The sequence below is a fragment of the Cetorhinus maximus genome, chromosome 5 (genome assembly GCF_964194155.1).
Source record: "Cetorhinus maximus chromosome 5, sCetMax3.hap1.1, whole genome shotgun sequence".
Classification (NCBI taxonomy): domain Eukaryota; kingdom Metazoa; phylum Chordata; class Chondrichthyes; order Lamniformes; family Cetorhinidae; genus Cetorhinus; species Cetorhinus maximus.
Window position 1 is genome coordinate 178,032 of NC_135883.1, and position 24,140 is coordinate 202,171.

General features: G+C 48.5%; 1 protein-coding gene across 1 annotated transcript; it reads left to right on the top strand.

Moving 5' to 3' along the window:
- The first annotated feature begins 1,817 nt into the window (after nucleotides 1-1,817).
- Nucleotides 1,818-21,482, top strand: LOC144680266 (protein FAM167A-like). Its single transcript, XM_078541266.1, has 4 exons — nucleotides 1,818-2,071; nucleotides 18,208-18,270; nucleotides 19,159-19,555; nucleotides 21,105-21,482. Exons 3-4 carry the CDS (start codon nucleotides 19,187-19,189, stop codon nucleotides 21,366-21,368), a joined length of 633 nt encoding a protein of 210 aa, XP_078397392.1. The 5' UTR covers nucleotides 1,818-2,071; nucleotides 18,208-18,270; nucleotides 19,159-19,186; the 3' UTR covers nucleotides 21,369-21,482.
- Nucleotides 21,483-24,140: the final 2,658 nt, after the last annotated feature.

Below are 24,140 nucleotides of genomic sequence, written 5' to 3' on the forward strand. Positions count from 1 at the left end.
GATCTGCCGCTAGTGCCACACATGAAGCTGCCAAGTGACATTGTGGGTTTTTTCTTTTGTATTGTCGCCTGTTGCCAAGCTGCTGTAGCCACTGGTCATTGTGGTAGTGCACACCAGCTCACAGGAGGTGTCGTCATTTCCCTCTTTCACCAGCTGACTCCCAGGTACAATAGTTGATGTTTAGGGTCATTATGTCACCCTGCAAGTACCCGTGAAGTGAGCTATGAGTGTCCCATTGGTCATCTGGCTCTGGCTACCTCAACTGAACAGAAGGTCCTCGGGTATGTGACCGCCAAACACCCTGTGGACATGCCCATCGACTGAAGCTGCCTGTTTCATGAGTGCCAACTCACTTTGGAGCTTTGCCTTTGAGGGGTCTGCCACATTCCTGATTTTGTCCTACAAGGATATACCCATAAAGTGCCGCAGACAGTGAAGGTGGAAATGATTGAGCTCTTTTCTGGTAGCTGTAAGTTTTTTATTCATTCACAGGATGTGGGCTTCGCTGGCTGGGCCAGCATTTCTTCCCCATCCTTAGATGCCCTTGAGAAGGTGGTGGTGAGCTGCCTTCTTGAACCGCTGCAGTCCATGTGGTGTAGGTACACCCACAGTGCTGTTAGGGAGGGAGTTCCAGGATTTTGACCCAGCGACAGTAAAGAAACGGCGATACATTTCCAAGCCAGGATGGTGAGTGTCTTGGAGGGGAACTTCCAGGTGGTGGTGTTCCCATCTATCTGCTATCCTTGTCCTTCTAGATGGCAGTGGTCATGGGTTTGGAAGGTCCTGTCGAAAGAGCCTTGGTGAATTCCTGCAGTACATCTTGTAGATGGTACACACACTGCTGCTACTGTGCGTCGGTGGTCGAGGGAGTGAATGTCACCCATGTTTCACAGTCATACAACAGGGTGCTGAGAACACAGCCCTTATAAACCATCACCTTGGTGTTAAGGGTCAGTGTGGTGCACATTTTGCAACCAAGTTGTTTAAAGGTGGTAGCTGCTTTCCCTTTGCATGTATCAGGCTCTGCATCAAGGGACAAACTTTGACACTGTGGACCCAGAGTTGCAGAATTTGCTAACCACTTCCAGTGGGGTGTTATTCAGTGTGATCAGGGCCAAAGATGGAACATCTTGTCCCATGACAACAGTTTTCTTATTGTCAAAGAGAACAAGTTACAGGCAAAGGAGACACAGTCCATGTCTTTACAACTGAGTTTCCGTGGCAACTAACGCAGCATCGTCAATGTTGAGGAGTTCTTTGATTAGGAAGCAATGTGTTTCTGTCTTGGCTTTCAGTGTTGATGGATTGTAGAGCTTGCTGTTTGACCAAGTGTGCAAGTAGACGCCTTGCAAATCTGCAGGGAAGACAAAGGTCAGGAACTTGTAGATGAAAATACCAAACAGCGAGAGTTGGGGCGAGGACACAGCCCTGGGTCACTCCAGTCTTCACTCTGAAACTGTCACAAGTGGAGCCATCAAACTGTACAGGGCAGAACATGTTATCATGGAAAGAGTGGATGAGACTGAGTGGACAGCCAATTTTCCCCAAAATCCTGTAAAGAAGAAATTTGAGGAAATTGTGGTTGTAAATTTTGGGAGCTGAATTAGTAACATTTGATTAAGGACAATTCCAAAATCCGACAATATTTCTCAGCAAGTGATGACAACGAAGATGTTTAACAATTTCTTCACATGTGTAGACATGTAGTGTTGAAAAGCCCATCCTGGTGTCGGCTGTTTCAAGGCACCCGCTGAATGCGGCAGGGTGGCGCTAGGACCCAGGCAGGGAAGTATAGCTGCGTTCCCTGCCGGAGGGACAGACAGAGACAGAGAGGAGCCTGCACCACACGCACAAGGAGCAGACAGAGGAACAACTGGCTGCACAATACCTTTTGCGGTCTCCTGGCAACATCCCTGACGCAGAAATCCCAGCCTTTCCCGAGGGCGAGCGCCTTGCATTCAGATGAAGAGAGTGTGATGAGAGCAGGTGGGCAGAAAGCTGCAGCATGGACAACAGGAGCAGGGCTGATCGGCAACGTGGGGTTCATCGCTCTGTGTCTCAGTAAATACAGGTGAGCACAGCCCCTGTCTCAGTAAATACAGGTGAGCACAGCCCCTGTCCCAGTAAATACAGGGGAGCAGAGCCCCTGTCCCTGTCAATACAGGTGAGCAGAGCCCCTGTTCCTGTCCCAGTAAATACAGGTGAGCAGAGCCCCTGTTCCTGTCCCAGTAAATACAGGTGAGCACAGCCCCTGTCCCTATCCCAGTAAATACAGGTGAGCAGAGCCCCTGTCCCAGTAAATACAGGTGAGCAGAGCCCCTGTCCCTGTCCCAGTAAATACAGGTGAGCAGAGGCCCTGTCCCTGTCCCAGTAAATACAGGTGAGCAGAGCCCCTGTCCCTGTCCCAGTAAATACAGGTGAGCAGAGCCCCTGTCCCTGTCTCAGTAAATACAGGTGAGCAGAGCCCCTGTCCCTGTCCCAGTAAATACAGGTGACCAGAGCCCCTGTCCCTGTCCCAGTAAATACAGGTGAGCAGAGCTCCTGTCCCAGTAAATACAGGTGAGCAGAGCCCCTGTCCCTGTCCCGGTAAATACAGGTGAGCAGAGCCCCTGTCCCTGTCCCAGTAAATACAGGTGAGCAGAGCCCCTGTCCCTGTCCCAGTAAATACAGGTGAGCAGAGCCCCTGTCCCTGTCCCAGTAAATACAGGTGAGCACAGCTCCTGTCCCAGTAAATACAGGAGAGCAGAGCCCCTGTCCATGTCCCAGTAAATACAGGTGAGCAGAGCCGCTGTCCCTTTACCAGTAAATACAGGTGAGCAGAGCCCCTGTCCCAGTAAATACAAGTGAGCAGAGCCCCTGTCCCTGTCCCAGTAAATACAGGTGAGCAGAGCCCCTGTCCCTGTCCCAGTAAATACAGGTGAGCACAGCCCCTGTCCCAGTAAATACAGGAGAGCAGAGCCCCTGTCCATGTCCCAGTAAATACAGGTGAGCAGAGCCGCTGTCCCTTTACCAGTAAATACAGGTGAGCAGAGCCCCTGTCCCAGTAAATACAAGTGAGCAGAGCCCCTGTCCCAGTAAATACAAGTGAGCAGAGCCCCTGTCCCTGTCCCAGTAAATACAGGTGAGCAGAGCCCCTGTCCCTGTCCCAGTAAATACAGGTGAGCAGAGCCCCTGTCCCTGTCCCAGTAAATACAGGTGAGCAGAGCCCCTGTCCTAGTGAATACAGGTGAGCAGAGCCCCTATCCCAGTAAATACAGGTGAGCAGAGCCCCTGTCCCTGTCCCAGTAAATACAGGTGAGCAGAGACCCTGTCCCTGTCCCGGTAAATACAGGTGAGCAAAGCCCCTGTCCCTGTCCCAGTAAATACAGGTGAGCAGAGCCCCTGTCCCTGTCCCAGTAAATACAGGTGAGCAGAGCCCCTGTCCCTGTCCCGGTAAATACAGGTGAGCAGAGCCCCTGTCCCTGTCCCAGTAAATACAGCTGGGCAGAGCCCCTGTCCCTGTCCCTGTAAATACAGGTGAGCACAGCCCCTGTCCCAGTAAATACAGGTGAGCAGAGCCCCTGTCCCTGTCCCAGTAAATACAGGAGAGCAGAGCCCCTGTCCCTGTCCCAGTAAATACAGGTGAGCAGAGCCCCTGTCCCTTTACCAGTAAATACAGGTGAGCAGAGCCCCTGTCCCAGTAAATACAAGTGAGCAGAGCCCCTGTCCCAGTAAATACAGGTGAGCAGAGCCCCTGTCCCTGTCCCAGTAAATACAGGTGACCAGAGCCCCTGTCCCTGTCCCAGTCCCAGTAAATACAGGTGAGCAGAGCCCCTGTCCCTGTCCCAGTAAATACAGGTGAGCAGAGCCCCTGTTCCTGTCCCAGTAAATACAGGTGAGCAGAGCCCCTGTCCCTGTCCCAGTAAATACAGGTGAGCAGAGCCCCTGTCCCTGTCCCAGTAAATACAGGTGAGCAAAGCCCCTGTCCCTGTCTCAGTAAATGCAGGTGAGCAGAGCCACTGTCCCTGTCCCAGTAAATACAGGTGAGCAGAGCCCCTGTCCCTGTCCCAGTAAATACAGATGAGCAGAGCCCCTGTCCCTGTCCCAGTAAATACAGGTGAGCAGAGCCCCTGTCCCTGTCCCAGTAAATACAGGTGAGCAAAGCCCCTGTCCCTGTCCCAGTAAATACAGGTGAGCAGAGCCCCTGTCCCTGTCCCAGTAAATACAGGTGAGCAAAGCCCCTGTCCCAGTATATACAGGTGAGCAGAGCCCCTGTCCCAGTAAATACAGGTGAGCAGAGCCACTGTCCCTGTCCCGGTAAATACAGGTGAGCAGAGCCCCTGTCCCTGTCCCAGTAAGTACAGGTGAGCAGAGCCCCTGTCCCTCTCCCCGTAAATACAGGTGAGCAGAGCCCCTGTCCCTGTCCCGGTAAATACAGGTGAGCAGAGCCCCTGTCCCTGTCCCAGTAAATACAGGTGAGCAGAGCCCCTGTCCCTGTCCCAGTAAATACAGGTGAGCAGAGCCCCTGTCCCCTTACCAGTAAATACAGGTGAGCACAGCCCCTGTCCCAGTAAATACAGGTGAGCAGAGCCCCTGTCCCTGTCCCAGTAAATACAGGTGATCAGAGCCCCTGTCCCTGTCCCCGTAAATACAGGTGAGCAGAGCCCCTGTCCCTGTCCCAGTAAATACAGGTGAGCAGAGCCCCTGTCCCTTTACCAGTAAATCCAGGTGAGCAGAGCCCCTGTTCCTGTCCCAGTAAATACAGGTGAGCAGAGCCCCTGTCCCTGTCCCAGTAAATACAGGTGAGCAGAGCCCCTGTCCCTGTCCCAGTAAATACAGGTGAGCAGAGCCCCTGTCCCTGTCCCAGTAAATACAGGTGAGCAGAGCCCCTGTCCCTGTCTCAGTAAATACAGGTGATCAGAGCCCCTGTCCCTGTCCCAGTAAATACAGGTGAGCAGAGCCCCTGTCCCTTTACCAGTAACTACAGGTGAGCAGAGCCCCTGTCCCAGTAAATACAGGTGAGCAGAGCCCCTGTCCCAGTAAATACAGGTGAGCAGAGCCCCTGTCCCTGTCCCAGTAAATACAGGTGAGCAGAGCCCCTGTCCCTGTCCCAGTAAATACAGGTGAGCAGAGCCCCTGTCCCTGTCCCAGTAAATACAGGTGAGCAGAGCCCCTGTCCCTGTCCCAGTAAATACAGGTGAGCACAGCCCCTGTCCCTGTCCCAGTAAATACAGGTGAGCAGAGCCCCTGTCCCTGTCCCAGTAAATACAGGTGAGCAGAGCCCCTGTCCCTGTCTCAGTAAATACAGGTGAGCAGAGCCCCTGTCCCTGTCCCAGTAAATACAGGTGAGCAGAGCCCCTGTCCCTGTCCCAGTAAATACAGGTGAGCAGAGCCCCTGTCCCTGTCCCAGTAAATACAGGTGAGCAGAGCCCCTGTCCCTGTCCCAGTAAATACAGGTGAGCAGAGCCCCTGTCCCTGTCCCAGTAAATACAGGTGAGCAGAGCCCCTGTCCCTGTCCCAGTAAATACAGGTGAGCACAGCCCCTGTCCCAGTAAATACAGGTGAGCAGAGCCCGTGTCCCTGTCCCAGTAAATACAGGTGAGCAGAGCCCCTGTCCCTGTCTCAGTAAATACAGGTGAGCAGAGCCCCTGTCCCTGTCCCAGTAAATACAAGTGAGCAGAGCCCCTGTCCCAGTAAATACAGGTGAGCAGAGCCCCTGTCCCAGTAAATACAGGTGAGCAGAGCCCCTGTCCCTGTCCCAGTAAATACAGGTGAGCAGAGCCCCTGTCCCTGTCCCAGTAAATACAGGTGAGCAGAGCCCCTGTCCCAGTAAATACAGGTGAGCAGAGCCTCTGTCCCTGTCCCAGTAAATACAGGTGAGCAGAGCCCCTGTCCCTGTCCCAGTAAATACAGGTGAGCACAGCCCCTGTCCCAGTAAATACAGGTGAGCAGAGCCCCTGTCCCTGTCAATACAGGTGAGCAGAGCCCCTGTTCCTGTCCCAGTAAATACAGGTGAGCAGAGCCCCTGTTCCTGTCCCAGTAAATACAGGTGAGCACAGCCCCTGTCCCTATCCCAGTAAATACAGGTGAGCAGAGCCCCTGTTCCAGTAAATACAGGTGAGCAGAGCCCCTGTCCCTGTCCCAGTAAATACAGGTGAGCAGAGGCCCTGCCCCTGTCCCAGTAAATACAGGTGAGCAGAGCCCCTGTCCCTGTCCCAGTAAATACAGGTGAGCAGAGCCCCTGTCCCTGTCTCAGTAAATACAGGTGAGCAGAGCCCCTGTCCCTGTCCCAGTAAATACAGGTGACCAGAGCCCCTGTCCCTGTCCCAGTAAATACAGGTGAGCAGAGCTCCTGTCCCAGTAAATATAGGTGAGCAGAGCCCCTGTCCCTGTCCCGGTAAATACAGGTGAGCACAGCCCCTGTCCCTGTCCCAGTAAATACAGGTGAGCAGAGCCCCTGTCCCTGTCCCAGTAAATACAGGTGAGCAGAGCCCCTGTCCCTGTCCCAGTAAATACAGGTGAGCACAGCCCCTGTCCCAGTAAATACAGGAGAGCAGAGCCCCTGTCCATGTCCCAGTAAATACAGGTGAGCAGAGCCGCTGTCCCTTTACCAGTAAATACAGGTGAGCAGAGCCCCTGTCCCAGTAAATACAAGTGAGCAGAGCCCCTGTCCCTGTCCCAGTAAATACAGGTGAGCAGAGCCACTGTCCCTGTCCCAGTAAATACAGGTGAGCACAGCCCCTGTCCCAGTAAATACAGGAGAGCAGAGCCCCTGTCCATGTCCCAGTAAATACAGGTGAGCAGAGCCGCTGTCCCTTTACCAGTAAATACAGGTGAGCAGAGCCCCTGTCCCAGTAAATACAGGTGAGCAGAGCCCCTGTCCTAGTGAATACAGGTGAGCAGAGCCCCTATCCCAGTAAATACAGGTGAGCAGAGCCCCTGTCCCTGTCCCAGTAAATACAGGTGAGCAGAGACCCTGTCCCTGTCCCGGTAAATACAGGTGAGCAAAGCCCCTGTCCCTGTCCCAGTAAATACAGGTGAGCAGAGCCCCTGTCCCTGTCCCAGTAAATACAGGTGAGCACAGCCCCTGTCCCTGTCCCGGTAAATACAGGTGAGCAGAGCCCCTGTCCCTGTCCCAGTAAATACAGCTGAGCAGAGCCCCTGTCCCTGTCCCAGTAAATACAGGTGAGCAGAGCCACTGTCCCTGTCCCGGTAAATACAGGTGAGCAGAGCCCCTGTCCCTGTCCCAGTAAGTACAGGTGAGCAGAGCCCCTGTCCCTCTCCCCGTAAATACAGGTGAGCAGAGCCCCTGTCCCTGTCCCGGTAAATACAGGTGAGCAGAGCCCCTGTCCCTGTCCCAGTAAATACAGGTGAGCAGAGCCCCTGTCCCTGTCCCAGTAAATACAGGTGAGCAGAGCCCCTGTCCCTTTACCAGTAAATACAGGTGAGCACAGCCACTGTCCCAGTAAATACAGGTGAGCAAAGCCCCTGTCCCTGTCTCAGTAAATGCAGGTGAGCAGAGCCACTGTCCCTGTCCCAGTAAATACAGGTGAGCAAAGCCCCTGTCCCTGTCCCAGTAAATACAGGTGAGCAGAGCCCCTGTCCCAGTAAATACAGGTGAGCAGAGCCCCTGTCCCTGTCCCAGTAAATACAGGTGAGCAAAGCCCCTGTCCCTGTCCCAGTAAATACAGGTGAGCAGAGCCCCTGTCCCTGTCCCAGTAAATACAGGTGAGCAGAGCCCCTGTCCCTGTCCCAGTAAATACAGATGAGCAGAGCCCCTGTCCCTGTCCCAGTAAATACAGGTGAGCAGAGCCCCTGTCCCTGTCCCAGTAAATAGAGGTGAGCAGAGCCCCTGTCCCTGTCCCCGTAAATACAGGTGAGCAGAGCCCCTGTCCCTGTCCCAGTAAATACAGGTGAGCAAAGCCCCTGTCCCAGTATATACAGGTGAGCAGAGCCCCTGTCCCAGTAAATACAGGTGAGCAGAGCCACTGTCCCTGTCCCAGTAAATACAGGTGAGCAGAGCCCCTGTCCCTGTCCCAGTAAGTACAGGTGAGCAGAGCCCCTGTCCCTCTCCCCGTAAATACAGGTGAGCAGAGCCCCTGTCCCTGTCCCGGTAAATACAGGTGAGCAGAGCCCCTGTCCCTGTCCCAGTAAATACAGGTGAGCAGAGCCCCTGTCCCTGTCGCAGTAAATACAGGTGAGCAGAGCCCCTGTCCCTTCACCAGTAAATACAGGTGAGCACAGCCCCTGTCCCAGTAAATACAGGTGAGCAGAGCCCCTGTCCCTGTCCCAGTAAATACAGGTGATCAGAGCCCCTGTCCCTGTCCCCGTAAATACAGGTGAGCAGAGCCCCTGTCCCTGTCCCAGTAAATACAGGTGAGCAGAGCCCCTGTCCCTTTACCAGTAAATACAGGTGAGCAGAGCCCCTGTTCCTGTCCCAGTAAATACAGGTGAGCAGAGCCCCTGTCCCTGTCCCAGTAAATACAGGTGAGCAGAGCCCCTGTCCCAGTAAATACAGGTGAGCAGAGCCCCTGTCCCTGTCCCAGTAAATACAGGTGAGCAGAGCCCCTGTCCCTGTCCCAGTAAATACAGGTGAGCACAGCCCCTGTCCCAGTAAATACAGGTGAGCAGAGCCCGTGTCCCTGTCCCAGTAAATACAGGTGAGCAGAGCCCCTGTCCCTGTCTCAGTAAATACAGGTGAGCAGAGCCCCTGTCCCTGTCCCAGTAAATACAAGTGAGCAGAGCCCCTGTCCCAGTAAATACAGGTGAGCAGAGCCCCTGTCCCAGTAAATACAGGTGAGCAGAGCCCCTGTCCCTGTCCCAGTAAATACAGGTGAGCAGAGCCCCTGTCCCTGTCCCAGTAAATACAGGTGAGCAGAGCCCCTGTCCCAGGGCTGACCATCCCTGTACATTTAGATTCCACTCCATTTACTGGCTCAGGTAAAACAGACGCCCCATCGCAAAGTGGGGGAAGTGGATTTGTTGTGTTTGTTTTTGTAGCTACCCGAACAAATGGCATCAAATTTTACACCAGATAAACCGAAAGCGATTGGCGGGAATGTATCTCACCCGTTAAAAACTGTTGTTATTCCCCCTCCCTGGAATCTGTGTCATTTGGGACTAACCACGAAGGATTTCCCCCTTTTTTGTGGAGTTTATTATTGCAATGATTAGGATTTGGACCCCATCAACCATTCGGTTGTAAATCAAACAGATTTTGGAATAACTTTGAATCGTATAATGTTGAAAATATATTTAACGTGTGTGTAAAAACACCTCCAGACTGCAGATTAAACAGACTTTCTTTGGAAAGAGAACATGGGAGAATTTTTAGGCTCAAAATGGAAAACCGTTATCTTTGATGAAATGCTCGAAGGGTCAACCAGTCAGCCACCCCTCGCTGTAAATTTAGACTAAGAGCACTCTGAACCTCAGGATCTGGAACACTCTGTACTGTAGGATCAGAAAGGTTACCTTACAGATGGAAGCCAGTCAGCCCGGCATCTCTGTGCAAGAGCAACTCAGCTAGTCCCATTCCCCTATTGTTTCCCTATAACCCTGCAAAGTTTTTTATCTTCAACTGCTTATCCAATTCCCTTTGGAAAGCCACAATTAAACCTGCCTCCACCACACTCTCAGGCAGTGCTTTCCAGATCTTAACCACTTGCTGGGTTAGATTTTTTTTCATTTTCAGAGATTTTTCAGAGATTTTTTTCTCATATTGCCATCTTTTGCCATTTACCTTAAGTCGGTATCCTCTGGTTCCTAAGCATCCAGCCAATGTGAACAGTTTCTCCCTGTCTACTCTCTAAATGATTTTGAATACCTCTGCCAAATCTCTCAACCTTCTCTTCCCTTGGGAGAATAACCCCAATTTCACCAATCTATTCACATAACAGAAACCAAAGTCCCTTATCTCTGGAATCATTCTCGTAAATCTTTTCTGCACCCTCTCTAAAGCGTTCACACCCTTCATAAAGCGCGGTGCCTAGAATTGGGTACAATACTCCAGTTGAGGCTGAACCAGTGTTACATAAAGGTTCTTCATAACTTCCCGATGCCTCTATTAATAAAGCCCAGGATCCTCTGCCTTTTAGCCACTTCCTCAACCTGCCCTGTACCTTCAACAATGTGAGCACATGTCAAATCACAGAATGGTTAAAGCACAGCAGGAGGCCATTCAGCCTGCTGTGTCTATGCTGGCTCTCCGAAGGACAATTTACCTAGTGCTTCTCCCCATAGCCCTGCATATTGTTCCTTTTCAGATAATAATCCAATTCCCTCTTAAATGTCTAAATTGAACCTGCCTCCACCACACTTTCAGATAGCACATTCCAGATCCTAACCACTCGCTGCATGAAAAGGTTTTTCCTCATGTTTCCATTGTTTTGTTTGCCAATTACCTTAAATCTGTGCCCTTTTGTTCTCGATCCTTCCACCAATGGGAACAGTTTTTTCCTATCTACTCTGCCCAGACCCTCCATGATTTTGAACACCTCTTATCAAATCTCCTCTCAGCATTCTCTTCTCCAAAGAGAACAGCCCCACCTTCTCCAATCTATCTACGTAACTGACGTTCCTCATTCCTGAAACCATTCTCGTGAATCATATCTACTCTTTTTAATGCCTTCACCTCTTTCCTAAATTGTGGCACCCAGAACTGGATGCAATACTCCAGTTGAGGCTGAACCAGAGTTCTATACAGTTTAACAAAACCTCCTTGCTTTTATACTTTATGCTCCTATTAATGAAGCCTAGGATGCTGTAAGCTTTATTAATCACTCTTTCAAACTATCCTGCCACCTTCAATGACTTATGCACATATACCACCAGGTTTCTCTGTTCCTCCACCCGTGTTAGAATTGTATAATATTGCTTCTCATTTCTTCTACCAAAATGTATCACTGCAAACTTCTCTGCATTAAATTTCATCTGCTACGTGTCACCCTATTCCAACAGCCTTCCTATGTCTCTTGAAGTCTGTCACTATCCTTCTCACAATTCACAGTGTTTCCAATAGCTAGTGTTAGTCAACACTTTCATATAACTGCCTGTCCCGATTTTCAGGCAGACTTCCAGTCAGGCAACTGCAGTCAGAACCACACAGAAATCTCCTTCATAAATGACAGTTAGGCATTAGGACCTCCGACACCATTTTTGTCCCTGCCAACCTCAATACTCCCACCCAAACTAAGGTGTTACAAGACTCAAACTGATCATTTTCAGCAAAAATTAAAGGAAAACTCGGCTGTAGTCCAGTAACACTGGTTTAATGGTTAAAATTTTTCATGGCACCTTCTTATGGATTTTGAACCTTGAAGACTTCCAAACTCAATATATTTGTTACTGTAGGTTCTAAGATACCTGCAGCCCTCAGTGTTGCTTCTTTTCATTCTTGACACTTATATCCTTCCACTTTAAGGTATTGCTGCAAGCCCTCCACATTCAGTCACCATAACCTAACCCACCCAATTTTCTATCTCTAGATCAGCTAGATCTGCCTCTACTGGGGAGCACATTTTGTGCTGGCAGCTCACCAACTGCTTTATAATAAAGACTAAAACGGATTGGGTTCCACATTGACTCCTACCAGCAGATACTGCATCTGCTCTGACCATCGCGTGCTCTGACCACCTGCTACCTTGACCATCACCTGCCCTGACCATTTCATGCCCTATTAGCTACTCAGGCCCCCGCAAGCCCTGAGCACCCCCTGCCCTGGTCACTCACTGCCCTGAGCACCCCCTGCCCTGACCACACATTGCCCTGAGCAGCCGCTACTGCCCTGAGCACCCCCTGCCCTGGTCACTCACTGCCCTGAGCACCCCCTGCCCTGGTCACTCACTGCCCTGAGCACCCCCTGCCCTGACCACACATTGCCCTGAGCAGCCCCTGCCCTGGTCACTCACTGCCCTGAGCACCCCCTGCCCTGGTCACTCACTGCCCTGAGCACCCCCTGCCCTGGTCACTCACTGCCCTGAGCACCCCCTGCCCTGGTCACTCACTGCCCTGAGCACCCCCTGCCCTGGTCACTCACTGCCCTGAGCACCCCCTGCCCTGGTCACTCACTGCCCTGAGCACCCCCTGCCCTGGTCACTCACTGCCCTGAGCACCCCCTGCTCTGGTTACCAGCTGCCTAGGCTGCCTCTTGTCTAAATAATGCCGCAAAATTAAATCTCCACTTCTATGTTCTAATAATAATTTCTACTGTGAAAATAACTCTTCCAACTTCCTCTTCATTTTCCAGTGATAATTGAGACTCTGGAGATCCAAGCGCCATTAATCTTAGTGTAAAAGTTGGGATCTTCCGCAAGGAATCCCCACACCTGACTCTGGGTCAAGAGGAGATTTCCTATTTTAAAGATTCCTGGCCGGTTACAGTACCAGTTTGGATGAATTTCAGCTGTCCACCATAATGGAGCAATAGCTATTGCAGGTGAGACCTGCTGCTTGAGACAAACCCAGCTTAACTAGGCCCACCATGGTGGGCTCTACCATTTCCTGAAATGTTCTATGTGCAAGGATTCAGGCCAAGACCCAGGCCTAGACCTACAAGATGGGCCCTACTTCTGCTGACCAAGAGGGCAAGGCACATCCTTTTACCTGGCACCACACTAAGCCAGCAGATCACAATCTGAACCAGGGAAACTCCCAGCCAGGGAAATCCTCCTCCTCTGACCATGCTGCTGTTGACACTGGGGACCTGTTTTGGATGGATGGGAGCTCTGCCCTAAACAAGGCCTCGTGGTGATCTGGTTGTGGCTGCATTTCTGTGCCTTCCGTGCACTCCCACCTGACCTACAACCGGAAGGTGTCAGAGCCTCTGCAGTTTTGCAGGCCCCACTTTGTAACCAAATCACCAGTTAAAACAGCCTTTTCTTTACCCTCTCAAAATGTTTTCAGAGCTACATCCTCTCATTTCTGGTATTTTGATGAGCTTTTGAAGTACATTTTCCTGAGCTCTGGTATTGTTCTTATAATGGAGTGCGTGGAGCTTACAAAGCACTCCAAATGTGGCCCAACCAAAGTTTTATACAAATTCAGAAGTCTTCTTTTCTACTGTATTCAACATCACTATATATTATAATTCATAATCCAATTTGTCTCCTTATGGTATTTTTATTTGCATTTTCACCTTTGACTGGCGAATGGTAAATCTAGAAAATTGCTTTAAATTATATTGCAAGAGAAAGACAAGGAGTCAGAGGTTCAAGTTAATAGTGGATAAATTTAGGATCGATAACAAGAAATTCTTCACACAGGAGTGATCAACGTAGGGAATTAACTTTCAGTTAATAGACAATATCAGAGCACTAAAATAGTGGATCTTCAGCCAATTTCATTTATTATTTCAGATAGATAGATAGTACCCCTTCGTAAAATGTGGAGATGAAAACCCCTAAAAGACTGCAGTTGGATGCTGAAAAGGGGCACCACCACTCACCTTTGCCAAATGCTGGGGGCAAGGCTATCGAGTGGTTGGGTTACCAGTGCTTGCAAGGGCCCAACAGTGGCAGCTGACCTGGGCCAAACTGTTCAGCCCTTGAGCAGAGCCCTCCTGAAGCCCAAATAGGCTAAAGAATTTTACTACACTTTAACCTCCCCAGTCTGGAATGCTTGGGACCAAGTGATTTCTGGATTTTGGAAGGTTCTAGATTATAGAATGATGTTAGTGTTGCCTAACCACAAGTAAACTGAAAAACACCGTAGATATAAATATTTACCTAGAGCACAAAACAGTGATAAAACATTATGAATCAGTGTTAAAAATTGTTTTATTTATCCAAATACTGTATCTTCCATCCTTCCGCTCCCAGAGGATTGCACTAAAATGATGTTGATGATGTCAGGGAAATGCTTGGGTCTGTTCAAAACATTCCTGGATAGCTTGTATCTCCAGGCAACAGGGAGGTTACAGTTTATTTATTTGTGATTGGTCACCTCTGGCATTGATTACCTTATTTACGAAAAGTTTGGGCTGTCCAAGAGACTCAGAAGGAACCTCCTGCCAGGTCTGGACTGAAGTGAGTTCCATGGTGGTTTTTCAAGGGTGTAGAACGAGGAATTTTTCAGTAAATCTTGAAGCTCCCAATACAGCCCCTTGAATTTGGAGGCAGGAGTTGGTGGAAGATCTGCCAATGACCCCCCACACCCAACCACAAGCCCCCAACCGGAATTTGAAAGCTCTGTCTGAATTGGAGTTGCAATTCCTGCAGAACCAGGGTCATAAAGAACAGGAAAAGACAATATCAGAGCACTAAAATAGTGGATCTTCAGCCAATTTCATTTCTAATTTCAGATAGATAGATAGTATCCCTTCGTGGAACGTGGATTCATTTGGCAGGTTCGATTGGAAAGGTAAACAAATGGATTTGTTAAGGACAATTCGTGTTTAACTAACTTGCTGGTGTTTATGATTATGTTGCAGAGGGTTGATAAGGGTAATGCTATTGATGTGGTGTACATGGTCTTCCAAAAGCTGTTTAATAAAGTGCCACTCAACAGACTTGTGAGCAAAGTTAGAGCTCATGGAATAAGAGGGACAGGAGCAGCATGGATATGAAATTGGCTGCATGATAGGAAACAGAGTAGCGGTGAATGGGTGTCTTTTGGACTGGAGGAAGGTTTAAAATGGAGTTTTCCAGGGGTGGGTGTTGGGACCCCTGCTCTCCCTGATATAGATTAATAAGCAAGACCTTGGTGTGCAGGGCACAATTTCAAAATTTGTGGATGATACAAAAGTATTTTGAACCATGAGGAGGATAGTGTAGAACTTCAAAAGGACATAGACAGATTGGTAGAATGGGTGGACATTAAATTTAATGTAGAGAAGTGTGAAGTCATTCATCTTTGGTAGGAAGAATACATGATTGAATATTGAATATTCCCCCGACTCGATGCTGCTGCACATTTCTACCGGCACCTTCTGAGCCCCGGTCTCACAGGAATATGCAGCACAGCAACTCCCCGGAACACTCTGGAAGCGGTGTGGAGTCAGAGGGAGGCAGGACACCGCCCATTTTTAAATGGCACCAACTGCCCTATGGTAAGTTTAAAGATCCAGTTTGAATGTTAGTGAGTAGACATTAGTGAATGAATGTTAGGGGAATGGGTGAATGGGTAGGTGGGTAGGGGGATAGATGGGTGAGGTGGCAGGTGGGAGAGATGACAGTTGGGTGAGATGGTAAGTAGGAGAGATGGCAAGTGGATTAGGGGATAAGCGGGTGAGGTAGCAGCTAGGTGAGACGTCAGGCAGGTGACATGGCAGGTGAATAGGGTGCAGATGGGTGAGGTAGTAGGCAGGTGGGTGAAGTGGCAGGTGGGTGAAGTGGCACGTGGGTGAAGTGGCAGGTGGGTGAGGTGGCGGGTGGGTGAAGTGGCGGGTGGGTGAGGGGGTAGGTGGGTGAAGTGGTAGGTGGGTGGGTGGTGGGTGGGTGGTAGGTGGGTGAGGGGGTAGGTGGGTGAGGGGGTAGGTGGGTGAAGTGGTAGGTGGGTGGGTGGTGGGTGGGTGGGTGGTAGGTGGGTGGGTGGTAGGTGGGTGAGGGGGTAGGTGGGTGAGGGGGTAGGTGGGTGGGTGGTAGGTGGGTGAGGTGGTAGGTGGGTGGTGGGTGGGTGAAGTGGTAGGTGGGTGAGGTGGTAGGTGGGTGAGGTGGTAGGTGGGTGAGGGGGTAGGTGGGTGAGGGGGTAGGTGGGTGGGTGGTAGGTGGGTGAGGGGGTAGGTGGGTGAGGTGGTAGGTGGGTGAGGGGGTAGGTGGGTGAGGGGGTAGGTGGGTGAGGTGGTAGGTGGGTGAGGGGGTAGGTGGGTGAGGGGGTAGGTGGGTGAGGGGGTAGGTGAGTGAGGTGGTAGCTGGGTGAGGGGGTAGGTGGGTGAGGGGGTAGGTGGGTGGGTGGTAGGTGGGTGAAGTGGTAGGTGGGTGAGGGGGTAGGTGGGTTGGGGGTAGGTGGGTGGGTGGTAGGTGGGCGAGGGGGTAGGTGGGTGAGGTGGTGGTTGGGTGAGGGGGTAGGTGGGTGAGGTGGTAGGTGGGTGAGGGGGTAGGTGGGTGAAGTGGCAGGTGGGTGAGGTGGCAGGTGGGTGAGGGGGTAGGTGGGTGAGGGGGTAGGTGGGTGAGGGAGTAGGTGGGTGAGGGGGTAGGTGGGTGAGGGGGTAGGTGGGTGAAGTGGCAGGTGGGTGAAGTGGCAGGTGGGTGAAGTGGTAGGTGGGTGAGTGATAGTCAGGTTTGTTGGGTAGTCGGGAATAGTCGAGTCAGGAGTGTAATCGGGTTGGGGGCAGGGTGGTCAGATGATCGGATGGTAGTTGGTGGTTCAGGGGGGATATTGAGGTTGGGGGTGGGGAAGTGATTAGAGGTGTCAGTGTGAGTGATTGGGAAGTCAGTTGTGTAGTTACCCAATGTTAGACTAGGTATTAATCTGTCTAACATTTCCTGGGTAACTATTCCGATAAGTACCATGGAACTGTCCCAAGTCTCTAACTCTAACCCAGAGTCGGAGACATTCACACAGGGCCCTGGGGAGCAGGGGAATTGTCCATCGGAAGTTGAAACTTTCCTGGATCTGGAATGCACTGTCTGAGAGTGTGGTGCAGGCAGGTTCAATTGAGGCTTTCAAAAGGGAATTGAATCATTATCTGAAAAGGAAAAATTTGCAGAGCTACAGGGAAAAGAGCTGGGGAGAGGCACTAGGTGAATAGCAGCCTCAGAGGGCTGTAACCATCCTATCATTCTATAAACCTGTCAAACAAAAATGCCAGGCACAGCAGCTGAATGTACGACTTTAATGCACTAGTTCAGCAGCTCTGACTGTTTCACCAAACCAGGTCAGGGTTCTGGGTGTTATTTTCAACAGAATGCAAATATGGAACGAGCATATCCAGGCTGCAGGAGAAAAAAAACTTGAAAGATGATCAGACTGTCCTAAAAGATCTGGATCCCACTTTCATGAGAGGCCATCAGTTCATGTAAGGCTTTACTTTGAACTGATTGGTGGGGGTTAGTTATTGGCTGTGTGCAAATGTGCCTCAACCCTGATATCAAAAAGATGCGTCAACTTAGGCCCAAAACAGTCTTGAAGTGGCTGGTGCCTACAGCGCTCACCCAAAGCCACAGTCAGGAAGCTTTAGTCACTCTCAGCTTTGAGCTTCAGTTAGCATTAATCAGCAAGTTGTAGGTGTCGAAGGGATACTCAGTTTCACCTGCCAATTTCAGGCTGCAGAAAATTGGCTTCTGGCCCCAAAATTTTGGAAAAAACAGTATCTTTCCAGAATAACCTCCGACAATCCCTGTAAAAGCTGCTGGTTCAGCCCCTCAATGCCCAGTACAATCGGGAATAGCATACAAGGTGCATTCTCCACCCATTTCTACCTGTAAATCACAAGCGGTATCTTATAACCAGCATAGGACCTCAATTTATATATTGAAGCAGCTTCCCCCCCTGCATTGAGTGGGAGTGCACGGAGCTGATTTGAGGGCCTGTTTGAAAATGGAATGGACAGGAGAATGGGTATACAAGATGTGCCCCGGCTTTCCTCTGCCAATCGGTTCCTTTTCAAACCAGGAATAGCAGCTGGCTGTTGAAAATCCCTGACCCCTGAAACATGGTGCTGACAGATAAGGAGGCAGTAAACAAAAGGACTTAACTGCCTGTCAGAAGCAGGGCATCACATCTCATTCTGTATGATATGCTGTACTATCATATTTGTTGATTCTTTGTCCCAGGGATTCAGCGTCAAGATAACAATCTATGTTGTTAATGCAGCATTTTTTGAGAGGGGTGGGGGTGGGGGCGGCACAAGCCTCTCTGGATTTCTCCCCCTTGTCTCAATCACCTAGGTAACAGGAATGTTCACAGAGCATGAGGCAGCCTGTGCCTAACTGTTCTGTGGAAGGTAGTTTAAACGGTCAGTTTTGGGTTGCTGTGTATTAAATCTACCCTTTGCTTTTCCTCTGAGGTTTACCTTCCAGTCAGTGGGAGGTAGGTGGAAACCCCGGACACCTCGACCAAAAGAATTTACATCAATCCTGCACCGAAGCTGCAGCCAATTCTCCCAGTCGGCTGCTGTAACTTCAGCTAAGCCCCAGAGAGAGCGGTAAACAGGGTTTCCTGGCAGATTTACACTGGCTGAATGGGAGAGCCCACAAGTAAATTCCTGGCATCCATTACTGTCTCCAGGGTTTTTATTTCCGATATAACAGCACTGCTAGTTCCTAACACGAATGTTCTGCCTCACAACAGATTCATCACTAACCTGTTAGGAGCCCGGATCTGGTGTTGTTATCACATCAGCAACCAAGGAAGGTAAAGAAATGCATTATTGAGTTTGACAACCACAACTTGCATTTATGCTAAATATATTTAATTCTGCCATGATATCTGAATTCTACCTATCATTTCGATTTCATCATTATGTTGAACAATTAGCCAGGAATTGCAGCACTTGCAGAAAAGTCTGTGGTCTGTGGAAAAGCGCGATGTAGAGAGGCACAATCGCAAAATCACACAATTGTTCCGGTGCAGGAGGAGGCCATTCGGCCCATCGTGTCTCCATCAGCTCTCTGAGCATTTTAACTCAGTGCCAATCTCCTGCCTTTTCCTCATAACCCTGCACATTGTTTCTATTTAAATAATCATCCAATGCCCTCTTGAATGCCTCAATTGAACCTGCCTCCACCACACTTCCAGGCCGTGCATTCCAAACCCTAACTACTCGCTGTGTGAAAAAGTTTCCCCGCACCTCACATTTGCTTCTTTTGCAAAACACTTTAAAACTGTGCCCTCTGGTTCTCGATCTGTTTACGAGCGGGAACGGTTTCTCCCTATCGACTCTGTCCAGACCCAAGGCACAAGAGCTTCTGCCGGACACTAAGGAAAGCTGGTGGAAGTAAAAATTTGTCCTTTGTATATGTTTAAACATTGTTTTGTATTTCTTCCACTGATACATATCAGGATTTTCATCAGGAGTTTTATAAATCCACATTGGAAGAAATTGGCAAAAATGTATTTTAGTTCATGTTGTGAGTAAAATACAAAACATTAATAATATCAGTCAAACCAACTCATAATGAAATCTTGTTTCCTCAAGTATGTAAAATGAAGAGAAATTTCAAAACTGGGAGGACTGAAACTTTTCTAAACACATTATAAACATTAGAATAGGATTTCAGGGGATCTGCTTCTCTCTTACAGAAAACAGCTCCAGTTTAAATAAGACACGATGGCTACACAGTCTGGGCCAAAACTTGAAATAAAGCTTTTCGAAGATGGACAGGATGACCCAGAGAGTCAGAATGATGATCATCTGAGGAGTCTCAAAGCACTCACCCAGAAACTGAGGCTTGAAACCAGAAGACCTTCCTATCTAGAGTGGAAAGCTAAACTTGAAGGAAAAGACTGGAAAAGCTCAAAGCCATCGGAAGACCAAGGGCTCCCAGTGACAAAGAAACCCAGTGAGGAGCCCAGCAACCTCGAGAGAACCCCAGAGCCGCTCAGTGGGAGTTCTGTGAAAGACACCAGTTTGACTCCAGGAAAATTTAGCAGCTTTGAAAATATTGACGAGGCACTGAGCTGGCTGAGGAAGGAATTGGTAAGTTCGAACACACATTCCCTTTTAGCTCATTGAAATGCACACAAGGGCTCAACAAAGTTCACATTAAAATATTTATCCAAATGCATCATAAAAAGGATGATTTATCCAGCAGAGCACCACTCACTCACACACTCAATCACCAGCACATCCTAGTAACAGAGTTGCTGATTTGCATTTCAGAAACAAACTCAATTTACACAACAACAGCTCCTGGCCAGCGGCCATCACTTTCAAAGCAAATTATGTTATTTGACATAACTGACCTCCAGCCCCCCTCTAGAAGGAACACTCCTCTATAACAGAGAACAGCATTCTTTATTGTTGCTTAACGATTTTGACGTTTCTGTTCACTGTCTCCTTGTTTTCATTGTGATTGGGATGTTGCTTGTTTCTGTCTTCAGTTTCTAGTTCCAATTAGTTCTCTTCGTTTCATTGCATGTTCCATTTTGTTTTTACTGGGTGATGGTGAAGGCTGTTTGAGGAACCATATTGTGATACTCAGAGAGAACTCGGACATGGCAGCATCAGAAACTAAAATAAAAGAACAGATGTTGGACAGGAGGTTGGAGCCCTGTGCTAATATCAAGGCTGAGGAAGGGTGATTGCAGAGAACAGAGTAGGAACAGATGGTTGTTGGGATGGTGTTGGTGACAAAACGAGTCTTCGTAGTCTTATGTGCATTAACAGCAAGTCTTTATTAACTACTTGTAATGTAAAGATGTACACAGTAAAGGGTACAGGCAAGAAGCTATCTCCATATCTAGGTCTTGACATGTCCCTGTTCAGCACCAGGTCTGGGTCATGTGCCTTCTTATGTCGTTATGTGGGCTGTACTGCACTCAGTCCCACATTAACCCTGCATGTGCCAGACACTTATACTACAATGTTTTAATGCATACTTCTTTTAAAACCAGTGAGAAGTCCCAAAGGCTGGGAACTAAAAGACATCAGCAGTTGTTGATCGGTGACATTGGGATGTCTTAATGAATTTAAGTATAGGCAAGGAGTAGATACAGACAGCAAACTATTTGGGAAACAATTAAAGAGATGCAGGGAACAAGAGTTCAATCCATCCAAGAAGGAGTGAACTGAAAGGTAAATTTATTCCAGCACGAGTGAATACTGACAATAGGCTTCACACAGATGACTTTAGATCAGCACAAGGACTGACCATCAGTGTTTGGCCTTCCCCTTCAGTTACACTGCCCATCTTCAGTTTGACCAGACAGACTGCACACAAAGCCCATCATTGTTTGAGAATTTAAAATACCAGAGGTAAAAACATTTCTTAAATCACTTCTGAATGTATTTTCCTAAATTTACTTAGTTACTGCGTGAATTTCATAAAGTGTGGAAGAGGCTTTTCAGCTCCCCTGATCTATCCCTATTAATAATCCATGTACAACTCACACCATCATGACATCCAACATTTTTGTGCTTCTGCTGCCATCAGCAATGAGAAAATGTGCCTATTTGTTGAACCGGTGTTGATGTGTTTTTGTTGCTTGTCACTTTACTAATCCACAGATTTATTTTTTTAAACCAGACGGAAATGCGTCTGCAAGACCAGCAGCTGGCGAGACAACTGATGCGTCTTCGCAGCGACATCAACAAGCTGAAGATTGAGCAGACCTGCCACTTGCACCAGCGAATGCTTAACGATGCCACCTATGAACTAGAGGAGCGGGATGAACTGTCGGATTTGTTTTGTGACTTCCCAGTGACCAATGCCTTCACTCTGTCGGCACCCCTCAAACTTATTGGTGTGACTAAAATGAACATTAATTCAAGGAGGTTTTCTTTGTGTTAAAAGTACCACGAGCATTGTGCAGTTAAAACTGTAGGAGCTTCTCTTTGGAGACAACTGGCACAAACTTCAGAACTGCAGAGAAAGTAGTCTGAATGGTTTTCTTTTTCTGTGATTCTTTTGGCCCCTTTTTTCAATCTGTTTCTCCCCCTTTTCTCTGGCCTGTCCTGAAGACAGCAATTCATGCTGCTGTATTAGACCATGTGTAATGGAAACCCTCCAAACAGGGCGAGTATCTGAAGGTTCTTTGACCACATGGTCCAATCCCCACCCCACCCTACACCCACCTTTCGAGATCGGGAGCATGAAATCTGGCAATATTTTCCACTTCCCTTCTTCATGACTGCTGCAATCAGTCATGTCACTCCATCCTGGATCCAGTGATCAAATATGATCAACATTCAAAACCAGCTCCGAAGAGGAGTCACATTGGACTCGAAACGTTAACTCTGTTTCTCTCTCCACAGATGCTGCCAGATCAGCTGAGTTTTTCCAGCATTTTTGCTTTTATCAAATATGTGACTTTCTTGGTAATCAGGAGAGAAGAACCTTCAGTTTGAATGCAGTATTAAAAGTTTTACAGAAGAAGTTTAAAACTACTTGGTAATTCTAACGGTTTTTAAAGGATTCCTTGAGGGAGTCATTTTCAACTCCAGCAGAGGGAGAAACTAGGCTGTTGTGGATTGGCTGCCCACTATACAGCCATTGGCTGCCCACTATACAGTGGGACTATATCTCTGCCCACTATACAGCCATTGGCTGCCCACTATAGAGTGGGACTATGCACCATACTGCCCACTATACATTGGCTGCCAACTATACAGCCATTGGCTGCCCACTATATAGTGGGACTATATCTCTGCCCACTATACATTGGCTGCCCACTATACAGCCTGCTCGACTTTCCAGTCCACTGAAGGCAAGAGAAAGGGAATCGACGCAAGCACCAGTTGCCTATGGAGGACCTGTAACAAGCCAAAAAAATACAGTTGTTGTGTTGGGAAATAAAACCACAGGGTTATTATCATGGACCATCATTGGTTCATAGTTTTAACTAACATTGGGGTAGTACCCCTAAAATCACTGAGGAATGATTTGTATCTGCACCTGCTGTCCCTGCAGAATTGTCCCCGCCCCCCCTCCCCACCATACCCTGTGCCCGAGGTACCTACCTGAGTCAGGTGGTAAATTCTTTTCATATGCGAATTGGGGTCCAATGATGTACACATCAAACATTTGCTATTAGAGTGTGCAGTGGGTAAGCTGCCATCTGTTTTCAGAGCACTGTTAACACAAGTGTAGAAGCAGGTAATTTGCCTGCCCTTCAACTGTCCCAAATTAAAGACTAAAGATTAGGAAAATACCTTAAAACAAGCCTGATAAAGAGGCCTATTAGTTTGAACCTCTAAATGACGTTGAGGTAAAAATTCAAAGTAATTTTTTTTTTGAAAATCAATTACTTAACAATTACTTAACCAGCGCTCAGTCATTTAAAAAAGGAAAGCAGGTAGTTTCATGACCTTTGTGAGTACGATCCAGGTGGTAGGATAACATAGGGAGCTAAAACAGTGTGCACTGCATTGCACTGTGGAATATATTGAGATACAGGTTCACACTTACAATTCCCTACATGAAAAGTGCTGCATCTTAGTCAAGACTTCACTAAGAGCTGCCAAGTGGAGGGCAGGCACAGAAGGAATCATTGAGAGACCATTGTCACAATCTCCTGAGTGGCCAGAAACAGGACAGCATTGGCTAAGATCCAGAAGACCATTTCCCCACCTCTGTTTATCACCTGGGGAATGAGATGCGGTGTAACAAGACCCAAAGAGCAGAGAGAAAGAAAGTACAAAGCAGTTTACAGGAAAGATAACCAAATTAATCATCTGAGTTGCTTCAGCTGAGACCCTGGAATTTTTCAGGGATCTCAATGTGAGGAGGATCAGATTTCCCACCAGCTCCACAACAGTTGTTTGATCTGCTGTGGGCAGGAGCATAGTTTGCTGGGAGACACTTTCCTGGGCCCATATAGGCAGATATAATAGGATGCAAATATAAAGAAACACCTCCTCTGACAGGGTAGCGTGAAAAGCCTAGTCATTCACAAAGAGATGGATTACACAGGCCAAAGTGGAACAGTAATTTTTAAAAGAATTTTGGCTACTTTCCAGGTGGTGTTGAGTGTCCTCTACCTGGGAGACTGCAACTGCAGGTAGAGGAGCTAGTGCCCTTGAAACTTCCCAGTTCCACATTTTTTCCCTTTATCTTCTCTCTTCTGACAGCAGTAATCTGTGCTGGGGAATGGTTCCAATCAGATTACTCAACTATTCAATACCTTTTAACTTGGTACTCATGAGCCTAAACAGGCTATTTGTTAAGTTGAGCCCAATGCCCATGCACAATTTCTAACGGAGAGTTAAAGTACACTGGAAAGCAATTCATAAACTGTAGTGTTCCTAGTCTGTATGGTTCAGTACCAAATCATTGAACCTCAGGAAAGGTGATATTTTTCTCTTAAGGTTAGTGCTGCATTTTATTCAATCCTTGATTTAGTTTTGTACCGAAGTATTATTGTGTGGATGAAAGTGGACAGAAGCAGTCCTGCAAGATCAGAGCAGGTGGCAGAACCTGACTGCAGCCTTATCTGTCACTGGCCGAGAAAAGGAAGCAAGAGAGAGTGAATGGGGCTCGGGTGGATTTGACCCACTCAGTCGGAAGAGATGCCTTGTGTATATAAATGTTTCTGGTGTTTTATTATAATTTACATGGATAAAA